The following is a 17,872-nucleotide window of genomic DNA, read 5'->3' as shown; positions in this document are numbered from 1 at the left end:
TGCATTTCCCAATGTGATGGTGAGCATCTTTTCATGCATTTATTGGCCACTTGGGAAATGTCTATTCAAGTCATTTGCCCATTTAAAAATTGGATTATTTGTTTGTCGTTGAGTTGTATGAGTTCCTTATGTATTTTGGTGGTCAGCCCATTAACAGTTAGATGGTTTGCAGGTATTTTCTCCCATTCAAAAAGTTGCCTTTTTATTTTGCTCGCTCTTTCTCTGGGCAAAGCCTTTTATTTTGATGTTTCATTTGTTTGTTTTTGCTTTTGTTGCTCGCACTTTTGGTGCCATGTCCAAAAATAATATTTGTGAAGACCAATGTCAAGGAGCTTTTCCCTGTGTTTTCTTTTATTAGTTTATAGTTTCAAGTCTTACATTTAAGTCTTTAATCCATTTTGAGTGAATTTTTGTGAGTGGCATAAGACAGGGGTCCAGTTTCATTCTTCTGCAGGTGGTTGTCCAGTTTTCCTAACACACTTATTGAAGAGACCATCCTTTCTCCATTTGTCTTTTGGAAAACAGGTTGTCAGTCACTCAGTCATGTCCAACTCTTTGAGACCCCATGGACTGTAGCCCGCCAGGCTACACTGTTCATGGAATTCTCCAGGCAAGAATACTGGAACAGGTGGCCATTCCCTTCTTCAAGGGATTCTTTCCAACCCAGGGATCAAACCCAGGTCTCCTGCATTGTATTGCAGGTAGATTCTTCACTGTCTGAGCTACCAGGAAGCCCATCCTTCCTCCAATCGTCACTTTGGCTCCCTGGTTAAATATTAGTTGACTGTGTATCTGAGTGGTTTTATTTCAGGGCTCTCAATTCTGTTCCATTGGTCTAGGTGTCTTTTTTTTTTTTTTTTCAATCTCGGTAACATGCTGTTTTGATGCTATAACTTTGTAATGAAGTTTGAAATCAGGAAGTTTGATGCCTCCAGCTTTGTTCTTTCTTAAGGGTGCTTTGACTATTAGGAGTCTTCTGTGGTTCCATACAAATTTTAGAATTGTTTTTTTCTATTCCTGTGGAAAATGGAATTTTGATACAGCTTGTATTGAATCTGTAGATGGCTTTGGGTAGTATGGTTATTTACACAGTATTAATTCTTCTGTTTCATGAACACTGGGTTTCTCTTGTGGCTCAGATAGTAAAGAATCCGTCTGCAATGTGGGAGATCTGGATTTGATCCCTGGGTTGGGAAGATCCCCTGGAGAAGGGAAAGGCTACCCACTCCAGTATTCTGGCCTGGAGAATTCCATGGACTGTACAGTCCATGGGGTCACAAAGAGTTGGACACGACTGAGCAACTCCCACTCACTCTGTGAACACTGGATATCTTTCCATTTATTTGTCTTATTCATTTATTTTATTCATGTCTTGTAATTTTCAGTATACAGATCTTTTACTTCTTTGGTTAAATTTATTCCTAAGGTTTTTTTATGCTCTTGTATATGGGATTGAGAAACCAACTTCTTAATACAGTTTTTATCTTTCTGAGATCAGATGCTAATAAAATTAATGGCTCTGTCAAACAAATTTAACAGATTAAATTAACAGATTAAATAAAAATCAATTTCAAATTATATTAATAAACTAAAGAAGAAATAATAATGTGTGAGAATCTCTGAAGTTGTAACCATTTTAAAGTATGACTATAATACTTTCAAATTTGTATAACTTAAGAAATTCTAGATACTGTCTGAAATTCTGTGCTAAAAATATATAGCTTAAGATAGTTATAAAAGTTGCTGATTTTGTGCAAATTTTATTTGCACAGACTGTTATAATTTTTTTAATGACATGCTTCTCAAACATGTTTCACTCTAGTGGCTTGTGTTATTTGCTTATTCTTATTTTATTACTAAATAAGTTACGGTGCCACCATTAGTAATTAATATAATTATTTTCATTCATAGGTAAACTGGAGTACAGACCTTGTATAATACTATTAGAGTAGATATTATAGCATTTTTAATAGTCCATTCAGATACATATAAAAGTATGACTTTGTTATACAAGACTATGAAGTTAGATTAATTTCAGTGTGAAGCACAAAGTGCATATGCAAATCAGTGAATGTAGGTTACTAACATTTTATTGTGTTTTTCTAGTTATGCAAATGCCTAAGTCATGTAATGATTTTTAAATTTCCAATTATATTCATGATTTACTATGTTTAAGGTGCTTATTTGAACAACATTGCTTCTGTTGTTGGTGCTAACTAATTCAGTTCATAATTAGGTGCTAACTAATTTAGTTCATAGGTTTTAATTCCTTCTGGGAGCCAAGATTATGAAATATGTTTTGCTTTCCTAATTCTTATTAAGCTTTCTCTTCTCAGTTACAGCTATGATTTGTCCCACTCACTTCAATATAATCTCACAGTCTTGCGAATGCCCCTGGAGATGTTAAAGTCAGAAACCACCCAGACTCGCCAGGAGAGTTTCGACATCTTTGAAGATGAAGGATTGATTACACAAGGTGGAAATGGTAGGTGGTTTTCAACACATCCAATATATGTTAATGTAACATCTATGAAACGGCATCTCATTAAATTCACTCACATTTCCTTCACATTTCTCCTTTCCTATTTGCTCTTTGTCCTCTCATGAAGTTGCTTCAGATATATGAATTCATATAAACAAATTCATTTTTATAGAGATCATGGTGGTGGTTTAGTTGCTAAGTTGCATCCGACTCTTGTGACCCCATGGACTGTAGCCTGCCAGGCTCCTCTGTCCATGGGATTCTCTAGGCAAGAATACCTGAGTGGCTTGTCATTTCCTTCTCCAGGGGATCTTCCCGACCCAGGAATTGAACCCGGGTCTCCTGCATTGCAGACAGATTGTTTACTGCCTGAGCTACGAGGGAAGTCCAGAGATCATGTATTACCAAATTGATTTCATTTGTGGCAAGCCAGAAAATTGTATGCTGATGTTTTCTAGCAAAATTTCATGCACCTTTTATGGAATACATTCAACTTTGGCTGGAGAATTTTCTTTTTTAATATTGAAGAATACACACCACCACCTATTTTTCTTCATAGAGACCAATTGTGTATGAGTTGAATTGTAGAAAAAAGTTACCCTGGGTTGCCTGTTGCAGCCTAGACATTTATGTATCATATCTCTAATCCTCGTAAAAAACTACTCAGTAGGTGTAATGCTGCTTTCACATAAATAAAGGCTAAGTAGGAGGCCGAGACCTAGAGGTTAAGATCACAAGGCCAGTGTCCAGAGGAACCCTTGCAGAAGGTCAGAGGCTGTTCTGACTTTGACTGGTCTCAGCTTGACCCACCTGTCCCTCCTACAGCCTGCTTCTGTCAGGACTGTTGTGGGGTTACTGCAGGACCTGTGTGTGACTAGTCTAGGGTGACCCTGGGGATCTGGGACTAACCAGCCACACAGCAGAATGGGTACCTTTATCCCTAGATTTAGGGATTGGTCTAGCGCTCTAAGGCCAGAGACATTGCCAGAGTGAATGTTGTAAAGGCATTGCTTCAGATGTAAAGTTAAGACCGTTTAGCTGAATTGGCCTTACTGTGGGAACAAAAAGTCAGTAGTGTCTTTGGGTCCCTTCCTCAGTGCCACTTCTGTGACAGTGATGAAGATGTGGGTGCAGAGGTCGAAGGTAAATTCCAGAAGATTTGTCCTTGCAGGACGCTCAGGAAGAGGCTGTGCTCTGTTAGCCTTTTGCCAGAAGTTCTGGTCCACTCTAAGAAGACTGAGACTTACTTCAGCTGAATGCCATCTCTGTTAATTGCCTTTGACTCTTGTTCATTTATTAGATTGACTATCACTTGAGCTAAAGCAAAACCCTGTGCACCCTCCCTGCCCCAAAACATCTAGATCACAGAAGTTTGCTGTGGTTCATATGAATTGTAATCTGTGCCCCTCGAGGCAGGTGGAGGGTAAGATAATGTGTACTTAAATATTTTTCACATCATCTCTTCTAAATATTGTTCTTAGTAATAGAAAAGCTAAAAGCATTAGTAAGTATGTACTGTGTGTCATCTTCCATTTGAATCTGAGTATCTGTACTGAGATCTCAATTAAGACTCCAAAAGCTACCTAACATTTTACTATCAGTCGAACAGTTCTACTTGATAGATACGAATAAACTGTGTATTAGGTTTTTATGACTGCCGTAAGAAATTTCCACAAACTCAGTGACTTAAAACTATACACATTTATTATCTTACAGAAGTCAAAGTCCAAAAGAGATCTTGGTGGACTAGAGTTAGAGTGTTGGTAAGGCTGCATTTCTTTCTTGAGACCCTAAGGAAAAAGCCATTTCCTTGCCCTTTCCATCTTCAAAGCCAGCAATGGCTGGTGGAGGATTGCCCACATGACATCACTCTGACACTCTCACTGCTGTTCTCCTCTTTCACTCACAATGCCCATGTGATTACAGTGGGCCCTGTTGGACAATTCAGAAGAGTCTGCCCATCTTAATTAGCAACCTTAATTCCATCTGCAGCTTTAATTTCTCATTGCCACGTGACATAACTTACTCATGGGTTCTGGTGATTAGAACATAGATTTTTTTCTGTGGGGAAGGGACGCTACTACTACACAGGGGGAAACTGATAGGAAAGAGAAAGCGAGGGCAAAAGTTGTCTGCGTAGGTAGAAAAGGAAAATAATACATTTTTAAAAAAGTATCTAATGTGTCAGGCAGCATGTTAGTCACTTTGCATATATTATATTTTTAAAAAATCTGAATTATATCTCTGAGCTGAGTGGTATCATCATTTTACAGTTTGGAAAATTGAGGTTCTGAGATGTTATGTAACTTGCCAAAGGTCACAGAGCTGGTAAGTGACAAAGACAGGACTGCTATCCATTATTCATGCTCAATGTAATGTCATTGAAGGGGCAGAGAAGGCTCACTTTTTATAAATAAAACCAAAGAGCATTTGTCATAGTGTATATAAACACTCTTAACATACATGTTTTGAGAAGAAAAATAGTATTGCTTGTCTCTAAGCAGAACGGTTATAATCTTTTAAGCCATTATTTTTATACTTATTTCTCATTTCATACTTTATATAAGCTTTGTAAAACTTACTGCTATTTAGTAAATTTATCTGGATATCCTGAAATGATGCTTGATGAAATTAATTTTGTCATATCAAAAAAGCTTGATATAATAATAACGACCACTTATGGAATTATGAGTAAGACACTAGACTTGTTCTGAGCATTTCATGTGCATTATCAACTTGCCTTTACAACAGTCACACGGAAGGGGCACGCATGAGCAAACGGGGCACTGAAATAAGTGACCCGCTTGAACACACCTGTCACCCTGCTGGCAAGGCAGAGCTCAGATGTGGACCCAGGCACTGTGACACTAGAGCCATGCTCCCAGTCACTGCTCCTGCTGTCTGTCAGCCTCATTCATGTATTTGTACGTGTGTGTCCCTAATTTCCCAGTTGTTTGCTTTTCTCTAGGTTAAAAACTCTCACAGATCAGAAAAATGTGCTTTTTCTTTAACTTTGTACAGAATCAGCACAGTGTTCTGGGCAATGAGATGAGTTATAGCCACTGAAAACAGCAGTGGTATTTATCAGACATTTTGAAATTAAAAAACAAAAGTTTGAGAGCTTAAAAATGAATTGAATGTCCACCAATTTCCTTATCTTCCTGATACCAACTCTTATTTTTTCAGGTGTATTTGGGATCTCTAGTGAGCCTTACATGAAGTATGTGTGGAACGGCGAACTTCTAGATATAATTAAAAATACTGTCCATCGTGACTGGCTGCTATACATTATTCATGGATTCTGTGGGCAGTCAAGTATCCTTTTTTAAAACATTAAGATACATATTATTTATGCTATACCAGTTTGTAGAAAGCTGTATATGAATTATAAGATCATTACAGTTATCTGTGCACCCTGCAGATAGGTTACAATGACGCATTCTGGGTGGTTGAAATACAAAGAGGAATGCAGATCTTTTATGTCTGCTGCTGCTGCTGCTAAGTCGCTTCAGTCGTGTCCGACTCTGTGCGACCCCATAGACGGCAGCCCATCAGGCTCCCCTGTCCAGACAGGTAAATGACAAGGAAGAAAGTGCTCTGGGCACAGAAAGTGCAGTAGGTAGTGTCATTCTTACCTAAGAGCAGGAGCAGAATCGCTAACAGGAGGGGAGGATGGGGCCAGGCTCATAGGAAGAGTTGAACTTGGCTTGACTTGATCAAGAAGCGGGCCTTGGCAGTGAGACTGTGGGTTGGGGAAGCACTGTGAGTGTAGAGATGGAAAAGTTTATGGGAGTGTACTTGTGGTTTGTGTATAAAATGCCTGGGAGGTGCAATGGGGTGGGAAGGAGATGAGTTAGGGGGGAGTCAGACTGCCAATCACCAGATTACTTTGGTGGTCGGATGAAGGACTTTGGGTTTGGTGCTAGAATCTTTGAAAGTTTTTTTCAAGAGGGTAACATACAAATTAGTACTTAGGAAGCTTGGGTGGGTAACCATTTCCAAAGTGTGTTGGTCACTCCATTATGTCCCACTGTTTGTGACCCTGTGGACTGTAGTCCTCCAGGCTCCTCTGTCCATGGAATTCTCCAGGCAAGACTGGAGAGGATTGCCATTCCCTCCTGCAGGGTATCTTCCCAACCCAGGGATCAAACCTGGGTCTCCTGCGTTGCTGGTAGATTCTTTACCATCTGATCCACCCTAGACCAAGAGACATGCATTAGGAGAAGATTGCAGTGGTTCAGGCATAATGTAATGAAGATCTGGATTGGGAAGAGTCATAATAGATTAAATAGACATAGATTGAGCTTGGTGTTAAGCTGGTAAATCAATCTTATAAATATCATTTGTCATTTTATTTGATTTCTAGGTATATTGAATGTGTTCTTATGAGGCTTAAGAAGGCAATGTCTACTTTTTAGAAGTGGTGTTAAGTGTTTTCCTGCCCCTTTTAGAGATCCTGAAGAACATTTGTACACCTAGCATGCTTTCTGGTTGACAGTCTTCCTTGTGTCTTAGGTTTGTTAAAAACTTAGAGGGAACACTATAAAGGAGAGGTTGTTTGGAGACCACTGAGTGGATGAATGTGATTAACCAATGACGTGCTCTCTTGCACCAGAAGGGAGTCAAAGGGTAGAGTTGGAGAGGTTGGCCTTGGAGAAGACCTGATTTGCCTCCTTTGTGGCAAATGAGGGTGAGGAGAGGCTAGATGAAGATGCAGAGGACTTTTGGAATGAATTTGGTGAGATTTATGTGTTACACGTAAAATGGCTCATTACCTTATACTCATTTTCAACCAGTGAGTGGTATTATCTGCTTGATCATTCACTGAATGATGAGATTTGGCCCCGAATTACTATATATTTTTCCAAAAGTAGAATCAACCTGGAAAAAACACACGGTTTCCACCACCAAGGACTCTAAAGAGAAGGTGCTACAGTTTCTAAGGGCAGCTTCTAAAAAGTAATTCTAAACTGTCTTTTATTTTTCAAGAGCTAACTCAGGCCTGGCATGTATTAAGTACAATAAATGGTTGTTTCTTTAAAGTAGTAAATAGCACCATAGATTATAATTTTAAAGCTCATTAGTTGAAATGATGAATCCAGTCTCCCAGTTAACAAGCATTTAATGAATTCTGGAATCTACATGATGGTAACAGTCATTGCTATTTATTGAATGTTTGCTATAAGCCAGGCACACATTGCACACATTACCTAACCCAGTCTTCCCAACCACCTAATAAAATTGGTTACTTTTTTTTTTTTTGCACTTACACCATTTTACAGAAGATGAAACTGAGGTTCAGAAAGTTAACTAAGGTGACAATATTAATTGAAACTTTATTTTGGTTAAACAGTTCCCAGTGTTCAGTTTCGCAGTTAGATGACAAATTTGGGTGCTCTCACAGTATTAATACTAACTCCATTCCCTCAGAATTAGCTATTGCTTCATAATTTAAACACCCTGTTGATGGAGAGGTGCTCAGTTTGATAGGTGTATGGTCTCTGAAGAATGAAGAAGGATTAACTGTACCTTTTACATTCTTACCTGGCTGCAAGGAGGGACCACAGGTCTTCCCTTGACCAATAACCCTACCTCTGGTTACCGTTTCCTCTGAAATTCATGGAAACCACTCTTTAGTGAGGTTCGGTTTTGCCTTAATACCTGCATACTTCGAAAGAGCAGTTAGACCCAGTGCTGTTCCGTTTCTTGGGTGGAGCTTTTTGGTGTTCTTTAACCTACTGGACAAAATATATTTAACGTAGAATGACTCTTTTGGTTGGGTGTGATGGTCATGAGTGCTAAACAGCTTTAACTAGATTTCTAAGAGCTGTTGATCTATGGACGACCTGTGTATGTCACTTTAATAGCTAGAAGATCCAGTAGGTTCGCTGGGACTCGTTTTCTCAAAAGAGGTGCAAACTGTGAGGTAAGATTGCTGCTGGCAATTTAACTTTTTATTTCAGCTCTGGTGACAGATAAAGCAAAGCAGAGTTTTAGAAGGTGGACTATCTTAGTTTGGGACATTATCAAGAGAATAATGAATCCTCTAGAGTCTCTGAAACTTGTGAGGAATATGACTAACATACAGATGTTCTGAAAAATCAGCTATCTTAGCGTTATGCAATGCCTTAGGGACTTATGAAATGTCTAATGTTTTGGAGGATGAGCCATTTCTGTAGTAGATTTTTAAATGCAGTACATATTTAGCGGAGAGACTAAAACAGCAAAACACCTCCACCCAAGGAATAGATGGAGGGGAGCGCTCTTTGGAAAGCATCCTTGATGAGAAAACTGAGTAAAGCAAGGCCTGGAAACCCTTTACCCACTTCCCTCTGCTTTAGTTTGGCTCAAGACAGACTCCTTCCGCTCATCCCTAGAAAAAAACCAACATATTCATCTACTGTTCTGCTTTTGGTCATGTAGTGTGCTTTGAGTGTTTCATCTCTTTCTGCAACAGACAACTGGAGTCTTACACAGATGTGTGATCGAGTAGATAGACTGAGTGAGACATTGGGTTTTGATCCTGCCTTAATATAGCAACATTTGTTCTTAAAATCATATCAACAATGAACATAGTTATAACTGTCGCTTTAAGAAAAAAAGATGTACCCATCTGAATGCAGAGTTCAAAGAACAGCAAGGAGAAATAAGAAAGCCTTCATAAGTGAACAATACAAAGAAATAGAGGAAAACAATAGAATGGGAAAAACTAGAGATCTCTTCAAGAAAATTAGAGATAACAAGGGAGCATTTCATGCAGAGATAGGCGCAATAAAGGACAAAAATGGTCTGGACCTATCAGAAGCAGAAGATATTAGGAAGAGGTGGCAAGAATACACAGAAAAACTATACAAAAGAGGTCTTAATGACCCAGAAAACCACAGTGGTGTGATCACTCAGCTAGAGCCAGACATCTTAGAGTGTGAAATCAAGTAGGCCTTAAGAAGCATTACTATGAACAAAATTAGTGAAGGTGATGGAATTCGAGCTGAGCTATTTCAGATCTTAAAAGATGATGCTGTTAAAGTGCTGCACTCAATATGCCAGCAAATTAAGAAAACTCAGTGGTGGCCCCAGGACTGAAAAAGATCAGTTTTCATCCCAGTTGCAAAGAATGTTCAAACTGCCGTACAATTGTACTCATTTCACATGATAGCAAAGTAATGCTCAAAATGCTCCAAGCAAGGCTTCAACAGTACATGAACTAAGAACTTCCAGATGTTCAAGCTGGATTTAGAAAAGGCAGTGAAACTGGAGATCAAATTGCCAACATCCTTTGGATCATAGAAAAAGCAAGAGAATTCCAGGAAAATATCTACTTAGGCTTCATTGACTATGCTAAAGCCTTTGATTGTGTGAATCACGATAAACTGGAAAATTGTTAAAGAGATGGGAATACCAGACCTCTTTACCTGCCTCCTATGAAACCTGTATTCAGGTCAAGAAGCAACAGTTAGAACCGGATATGGAACAACGGACTGGTTCCAAACTGGGAAAGGAGTACATCAAAGCTGTATATTGTCACCCTGCTTATCTAACTTATATGCAGAGTACATCATGCATAATGCTGGGCTGGATGAAGCACAAGCTGAAATCAAGATTGTGGGAGAAATATCAATAACCACAGATATGCAGATGACACCATCCTTACGGCAGAAAGCAAAGAGGAATTAAAGAGCCTATTGATGAAAGTGAAAGAGGAGAGTGAAAAAGCTTGCTTAAAACTCAGTAGTCAAAACACTAAGATCATGGCATCTGGTCCCATCACTTCATGGCAAATAGATGGGGAAACAATGGAAACGATGATAGACTTTATTTTCTTGGGTTCCAAAATCATTGCATATGGTGACTGCAGCCATGAAATTAAGAGATGCTTGCTCCTTGGAAGAAAAGCTATGACAAACCTAGATAGTGTGCTAAAAAGCAGAGACGTTATTTTGCCAAGAAAAGTCCGTATAATCAAAGCTATGGTTTTTCCAGTAGTCATGTATGGATGTGATAGTTGGACTGTAAAGAAAGCTGAGTGCTGAAGAATTGATGCTTTTGAACTGAGGTGTTGGAGAAGACCCTTGAGAGTCCCCTGGACTGCAAGGAGATTAAACCAGTCAATCCCAAAGGAAATCAGTCCTGCATATTCATTGAAAGACTGATGCTGAAGCTGAAACTCTAGTAGTTTGGCCACCTGATATGAAGAAGTGACTCGTTGGAAAAGACTCTGATGCTGGGAAAGATTGAAGGCAGGAGGAGAAGGGGACAACAGAGGATGAGATGGTTGGATGACATCGCCAACTCAATGGACATGAGTTTGTGCAAGCTCCGGGAGCTGGTGATGGACAGGGAAGCCTGGCGAGCTGCAGTCCTTGGGGTCACAAAGAGTCAGATATGACTGAGCAACTGGACAAGAACAGAGTTTTGCAGCTCTGTTATGTAGTTTTGGATATATCAAGGGTAATTAAACAGGCACATTATTAATGCCTCTAAAATTATTCTTTGTTATATCCTCATATACTTTATAAGTAAAGCTGTGTCAAGGTTTTTCTTCTTCTGTCCATCAAGCATTTTATTTGAATCTTACTTTTTGTCCTTTCATTCCTCCTTGGTCTTCAGAATTGAATTTTTATATTTCACTGGTCTTACTAATCTCCTGTAATATCTTGTAATTGTTTTCCTTTTCTCTCCTTCTCTGCACTCTATTACCTGTATTATTAGCTATTTAATTTTATTTTTCCCTCGTCTACTCTCTGCTATTTTTAATTGCCTTCCTTTATTGCATCTTAATGATTTTCCTTTTTTAATATGTGCATCAAATATTGATCAGCACTTACCTCTTTTAAAATATCCTAAGAATAGGAATTGGGGTGGGGTGCCATGGCCTAAGAATAGGAATTATATTTTCATTCTGTACTTGACATTTTTTCCATGAAAATATTCTGAGAATATAAAACTCCTGTAAATGCACCTTTCTTTCCAGGGTGATGTTGCAAATGAAGTGGAAACTGAACAAATACTCTGCGATGCTTCTGTCATGTCTTTTACTGCAGGAAGTTATTCTTCTTACGTACAGGTTAGAGGATCAGTTCCCTTATACTGGTCACAGGACATTTCAACTATGATGCCTAAGCCACCTATTACATGTGAGTGGAACAGTCTTTTCAATAGTAACTCTCCTTTACCCACATTAGAGAGTAAACTGCTGCCAACAGAAATTTCATACAAGCATGGAGTTTCAGTACTGAAAAGTAGATAATTTAGAATCAGGGCTACTGATATTTTTTATGCAACAACTTTATATACATTTATTTTTAATTTTGGCCACTAGAAAATTAGTTATATTTTAAAATATGTAGATATAATTAATTATATTCAGAAATGTAAGAATCATTCGAATTCAATAAATATATGAAGAATGATACACTTAAGAGGAATTTGAGACATGAAACTACCAGAAGGTCAATTGAGTTACATTTCTATAAACATTATAAAGTGAAACAAGACTCTGTACTGCTTTTATTCTTGCTGTATAATTTTCATTCTGGTACTGATTTGTTTTTCCCTCCCAGTGGATCAGGCAGATCCATTTGCCCACGTGGCTGCCCTTCACTTTGACCAGATGCTTCAGAGGTTTGGCTCGCCCATCATTGTCTTGAATTTAGTGAAGGTATGACACGCTCTTTGTTTGGTTATGAAATTCGATCACACTGGACAACATGAAAGGGCTTAACTAGCCTGCTTTAAAGGAGGAGAGGGTTGTGGGTTGATCGTGCTGTGATGACTCACTGTGTCTGAACTGTTTGAACCTCTGTCCTTTGGCCTCAGAGTCCACGTGGCCTTTTCCCTGGGTAAGTTCAGAGACTCTGTGGTGGGTTTTCTAGGAAAGAGAGAAATGAGCATGTCTGTCTTCTAATTTCCTGGGGTGAGCTAGGTATGGGCGAAATTCTGCCTCAGTTTCCAGGACATCTGGGAGAAGGAAGCATGGAGATCAAACACCCACAGACTAGCCTTGATAGAGTAACTTCCCTTGACAATCCAGAAGATCTGCTGGGCAAGATAACATGTGGTAATAGGATCTAAGGACTAGATTCAGAAATTGGGGTGCAGTTGTGGCTTAGGAATCAGTGGACAGAGTGGTGACCTGGTCTCATAATTCTGTGCTTCCATGTCAGAGTACACTGTCGGGTCAGCGTGTCTTGTGTATATGAGCAGGCAGCCAGGTCAGAGCCTGGCATGGAGGGTAGGAAACCAGGTAGGAAATTGTATCTGTGTCTATTGCAACCAGATGAAATGGAGGAATCTCATTCTGTGGCTAGGAAAACCCTGAGTGTGAAAAGCGAGTGTTTTGTTTATTATGGCTATGGCAGTTCTAGTATCTGAGATTATTCCGACAAGTTGGTTATAAGTATTTGTTGTTGTCGTTCAGTCATGTCTGACTCTTTGTGACCCCATGGACTGCAGCACACCAGGCTTCCCAGTCTTTCACTATCTCCCAGAGTTTGCTCAAACTCAGGTCCATCGAGTCAGTGATACCATCTAATCATCTATCCTCTGTCACCCTCTTCTGTGTCTTCAGTCTTTCCCAGCATTAGGGTCTTGTCCAAAAGTCAGCTCTTCATATCAGGTGGCCAAAGTATTGGAGCTTCAGCTTCAGTCCTTCCAGTGAATATTCAGGATTGATTTCCTTTAGGATTGACTGGTTTGATCTCCTTGCTCTCCTAGGACTCTCAAGAGTCTTCTTCAACACCATAAAAAGCATCAGCTTTTCAGTGCTCAGCCTTCTTTATGGTCCAGTTCTCACTTCTATACATGATTACTGGAAAAACCATAGCTTTGAGTATATAGATTTTTGTCAGCAAAGTGATGTCTCTGCTTTTTAATACACTTTCTAGGTTTGTCATAGCTTTTCTTCCAAGGAACAAGTATCTTTTAATTTTATGGCTGATGTCACTGTCTGCAGTGATTCTGGAGCCCCCAAAGATTAAGTCTGTCACTGTTTCCATTTTTTCCCCATTTATTTGCCAAGAAGCCGTAAAGCATCTGTCTACAATGAGGGAGACCTGGGTTCGAGCCCTGGGTTGGGAAGATCCCCTGGAGAAGGAAATGGCAATCCACCCCAGTACTATTGCCTGGAAAATCCCATGGACAGAGGAGCCTGGTAGGCTACAGTCTATGGGGTCGCAAAGAATTGGACATGACTGAGCGACTTCATTCTCTCACTCTCTCAGTGGGACCAGATGCCATGATCTTAGTGTTTAGACTGTTGAGTTTTAAGTCAGCCTTTTCGCTCTCATCTTTCACCTTCATCAAGAGGCTCTTTAGTTCTTCTTTACTTTCTGCCATTAGGGTGGTATCTTTTGCATATCTGAGGTTGTTGCTATTTCTCCTGGCCATCTTGATTACAGCTTGAGCTTCATTCAGCCTGGCATTTCGCATGATGTATTTTGCATAGAAGTTAAATAAGCAGGATGACAATATACAGCCTTGACGTACTCCTTTCCTAGTTTGAAATTAGTTCTAACTGTTGCTTCTTAACCTACATACAGGTTTCTTAGGAGGCAGGCAGGGTGGTGTGGTATTCCCATCTCTTTAATATTTTCCACAGTTTGTTGTGACCCACACAGTCAAAGGCTTTGGCATAGTCAATAAAGCAGAAATAGATGTTTTTCTGGAATTCCCTTATTTTTCCTGTGATCTAGCAGATGTTGGCAATTTGATCTCTGGTTGCTGTGCCTTTTCTAAATCCAGCTTTTACATTTGAAAGGTCTAGGTTCAGGTACTGTTGAAACCTAGCTTGAAGGATTTTGAGCATTACCTTACTAACATGTAAAATGAGTACAATTGTGTGGTAGTTTGAACATTCTTTGGCATTTTTCTTCTTTGGGTTTGGAATGAAAACTGACCTTTTCCAGTCCTGTGGGCACTGCTGGATTTTCCAAATTTGTTGGCATATTGAGTGCAGCACTTTAACAGCATCATCTTTTAGGACTGAAATAACTCAGCTGGAATTCCATCACCTCCACTAGCTTTGTTCATAGTAATGCTTCCTAAGGCCTGCTTGACTTTGCACTCCGGGATGTCTGGCTCTAGGTGAGTGATCACACCATCATGGCTTTCCAGGTCATTAAGAACTTTTTTGTACAGCTCTTCTGTGTGTTTTGTCATCTCTTCTTAATATCTTCTGCTTCTGTTTTATTCATAGTTTCTGTCCTTTATCGAGCCCATCTTTGCATAAAATGTTCCCTTGGTATCTCTAATTTTCTTGAAGAGATAGCTGGTCTTTCCTATTCTATTGCCTTCCTTTATTTGCATTGTTCACTTAAGAAGACTTTCATATCTCTCCTTGCTGTCCTTTGAAACTCTGCATTCAGATGGGTATATCTTTCTTTTTCTCCTTTGCCTTTTGCTTCTCTTCTTTTCTCAGCTCTTTGTAAGGCCTCCTCAGACAACCATCTTGTCTTTTCGCATTTCTTTTTCTTGCTGATGGTTTTGGTCACCACCTCATATACAATCTTATGTCCATAGTTCTGTCCATAGTTCTTTAGGCACTCTGCTGCTGCTAAGTCGCTTCAGTCGTGTCCGACCCTGTGTGACCCCATAGACGGCAGCCCACCAGGCTCCCCCGTCCCTGGGATTCTCCAGGCAAGAACACTGGAGTGGGTTGCCATTTCCTTCTCCAATGCATAAAAGTGAAAGTGAAGTCACTCAGTTGTGTCCGACTCTTAGTGACGTCATGGACTGCAGCCTACCAGGCTCCTCTGTCCATGGGATTTTCTAGGCAAGAGTACTGGAGTGGGATGCCACTCAGATCTAATCCCTTGAATCTATTTGTCACTTCTACTGTAAGTGATTTGATTTAGGTCATCCTTGAATGGCCTAGTGGTTTTCCCTACTTTCTTCAAGTCCGAATGTTGCAATAAGGAGCTCATGATCTGAGTCTTAGTCAGCTCCCAGTCTTGTTTTTGCTGACTGTATGACCTGGATAACTGAGATCATTTATTATAATAAGCATAATTCAATTTAATTAGAAACCAAGGAGTCCTATGTCCATTGAAGCCACCGTTAACAGTTTTGAAGATTTTCCTTGTGCCAAGGCAGTCATAAAAACAGTCCCTGCCTTCTCTGGGCTCACAGTCTAACAGGAGATGGTAAAGTGAGGCAGAGGTACCAAGACAGGGTTACAATGCTGGGAGAGCTTATAGCGGGAGAGAAGTCTTCCTGAAGAGGTGATGAGTCAGTGCAACGCCTCTGAACGAAGAGCCCTTTACAAGGCCAAGAGGAAAGAGAGCAGCAGGCGCAAAGGCCCTGGGACAGGAGGGCATAAGGTCGTTTGAGGAAGAAGAGGCCTTTCTGACTGGGTCCCAGAGAATGCAAGCAGGAGAGCCTGTTGTGAGAAGAGACTGGAGAGGTAGTTATGCAGACTTGCAGAGCCTTGTAGGGTGTGTTAATGAGTCAGGTCTTATCTTGACTTTCCAAAACCATCGAAGGTTTTGTAGAGTTGAGAAGATGGTGATCAGATTTCTGTTTTGAGAAGGTTGTCCTGATCTCAACGTAGAGAACGAATGGATTGTACAGACTAAATTCGATGTTGGAGGACCCCATAGGCTGTTATAATTATCCAGAAAAGGGGTAACTGGCCGCAGCTGGGGTGGCATGGCAGAGGTGGGGAGGAGTGCACACAGGCAGTGGAGCCAGTGATGAGCTGGGTCTGAGATGAGGGAGAGGGAGGGGCGAGACTTGACCCCCAGGTTTCTGGCTCACTCAGGTGAATGGGTGGTGATGCCAGGCACTGAGCCAGGGAACACAGACTGTCTGTGAGGGAAGGCGGTGAGTGCGGCTTGAATGTGTTGAGGTTTGAGATGGATGGAGTCCTGTCAAAGGAGATGGTAAGTAGGTGGTCGCTGTGTGAGATGGAAGCTCAGGAGAGAGGTCTGGGCTGGGATGTGATACGATGGCCCATCTGAGTCCTGGCGATATTTGAAGATGTGGGTGTGGAGAGGATGCCCAACCGAGGGTACCGAGAGAAGAGTGGGGAGCCTCTGGTCTCGACTTGAGAACCTCCAGCTCCTGATGTCCAGGTAGAGCAGGCTGAACCCGTAAAGGCTCAGAGGAGGGACAGATGGGAAAGTAGGAGGAAAACCAGGTGAGTGCTGTGCTCTGGCAGCTAAGAGAAGGCGTGTTTCATGGTGAAGGAAGCAAGCAGTTGACCGTGGCAAAGGCTGCTGGCGGGCCAGGTAAGATGACGCTCATTGATGTTCCCAGCACCAGGGCACCGAGTGACCTGGACTGAGCTGCAGGAGGACTTCTTCCCTCAGTTCAGTTCAGTCGCTCAGTCGTGTCCGACTCTTTGCGACCCCATGGACTGCAGCACGCCAGGCTTCCCTATCCATCACCAACTCCTGGACCTTACTCAAGCTCATGTCCATCGAGTCGGTGATGCCATCCAACCATCTCATCCTCTGTTGTTCCCTTCGTCTGCCTTCAGTCTTGCCCAGTGTCAGGGTCTTTTCCAGTGAGTCAGTTCTTTGCATCAGGTGGCCAAAGTGTTGGAGCTTCAGCCTCAGCATCAGTCCTCCCCATGAATATACAGGCCTGATTTCCCTTAGGATGGACTGGTGGGATCCTCACCTAGTGAGGAATGTGGAAGAGCTGGTATTTTCATCTGGCTGTTGTTTCCTGAAGAGATCATGATGTGCTTTAAAGTGTTTGGGAAGGATCTGTTTGAGATCCTTAAAGAGAGGAGAGAATACAGGAAAAAGAAGGGATGATCAGGGGCCTCATGTACTTGAGAGGAAAGGAATCTGAAACCTGGAGGGAGGGGTTATTTTAATGGGAGGACAGAATCATAAGGGTACGTGTGTGTGTGTGTGTGTGTCAGAGGAGGAAGGTGATGAGGAGGGGAGCCGTGGACAGTGAGGCAGGAAGCTTTAATTCTCCCTCTGTCACTCTTTGGCTTAGGAAATTATTGGTCTCCTTGGCAGTTAGATGACTGCCAACACCCCAAACTCCTGTAATATTATTATATATAATACAATAATAATCAGAGCTTGACTTTGTAAAATAAATCAAGTATTAAATACATCACTTTTTAGACTTTTGTTCACATCAGTTCAGAAATTTCATCTCTCTTGCTGTCAACTCAGAGTGATATAAGACCATAGCTGGATGACCCATAACCTCAGCCTGATATTACACAGTAGCTATAAGAAACATAAAAAAATTCAAGAAGCAAAACTCTACTAACAAGAACCTTCATGAACAATTTTCTAATAAATGTATAGGCAATAAGATATTGTTTGTATAGAAATAAATTATTGCTGAAGCACTAAATTAAAAAGTTATCACTAGAATATAAATGTCAATCTAAGTTAGTGAATTTTCTTCATATATTACTGAGTC

At 40.6% G+C, this 17,872-nt stretch overlaps 1 protein-coding gene across 4 annotated transcripts in view; it reads left to right on the top strand.

Annotated features, from left to right (window-relative positions):
• FIG4 (FIG4 phosphoinositide 5-phosphatase) overlaps window positions 1-17,872 on the top strand; it is a 179,017-nt gene that overhangs the window by 62,412 nt on the left and 98,733 nt on the right. For all 4 annotated transcript variants that reach the window (XM_042253324.2, XM_042253325.2, XM_060419504.1 and 1 more), the window contains 5 exons: window positions 2,337-2,485; window positions 5,669-5,797; window positions 8,308-8,408; window positions 11,454-11,616; window positions 12,043-12,140. In XM_042253324.2, coding sequence (XP_042109258.1) covers window positions 2,337-2,485; window positions 5,669-5,797; window positions 8,308-8,408; window positions 11,454-11,616; window positions 12,043-12,140 — 640 coding nt within the window. The remainder of the gene's footprint in view (window positions 1-2,336; window positions 2,486-5,668; window positions 5,798-8,307; window positions 8,409-11,453; window positions 11,617-12,042; window positions 12,141-17,872) is intronic.

The sequence above is a fragment of the Ovis aries genome, chromosome 8 (assembly GCF_016772045.2).
Source record: "Ovis aries strain OAR_USU_Benz2616 breed Rambouillet chromosome 8, ARS-UI_Ramb_v3.0, whole genome shotgun sequence".
Classification (NCBI taxonomy): Eukaryota; Metazoa; Chordata; class Mammalia; order Artiodactyla; family Bovidae; genus Ovis; species Ovis aries.
This window is presented reverse-complemented; position numbering and strand designations above follow the sequence as displayed.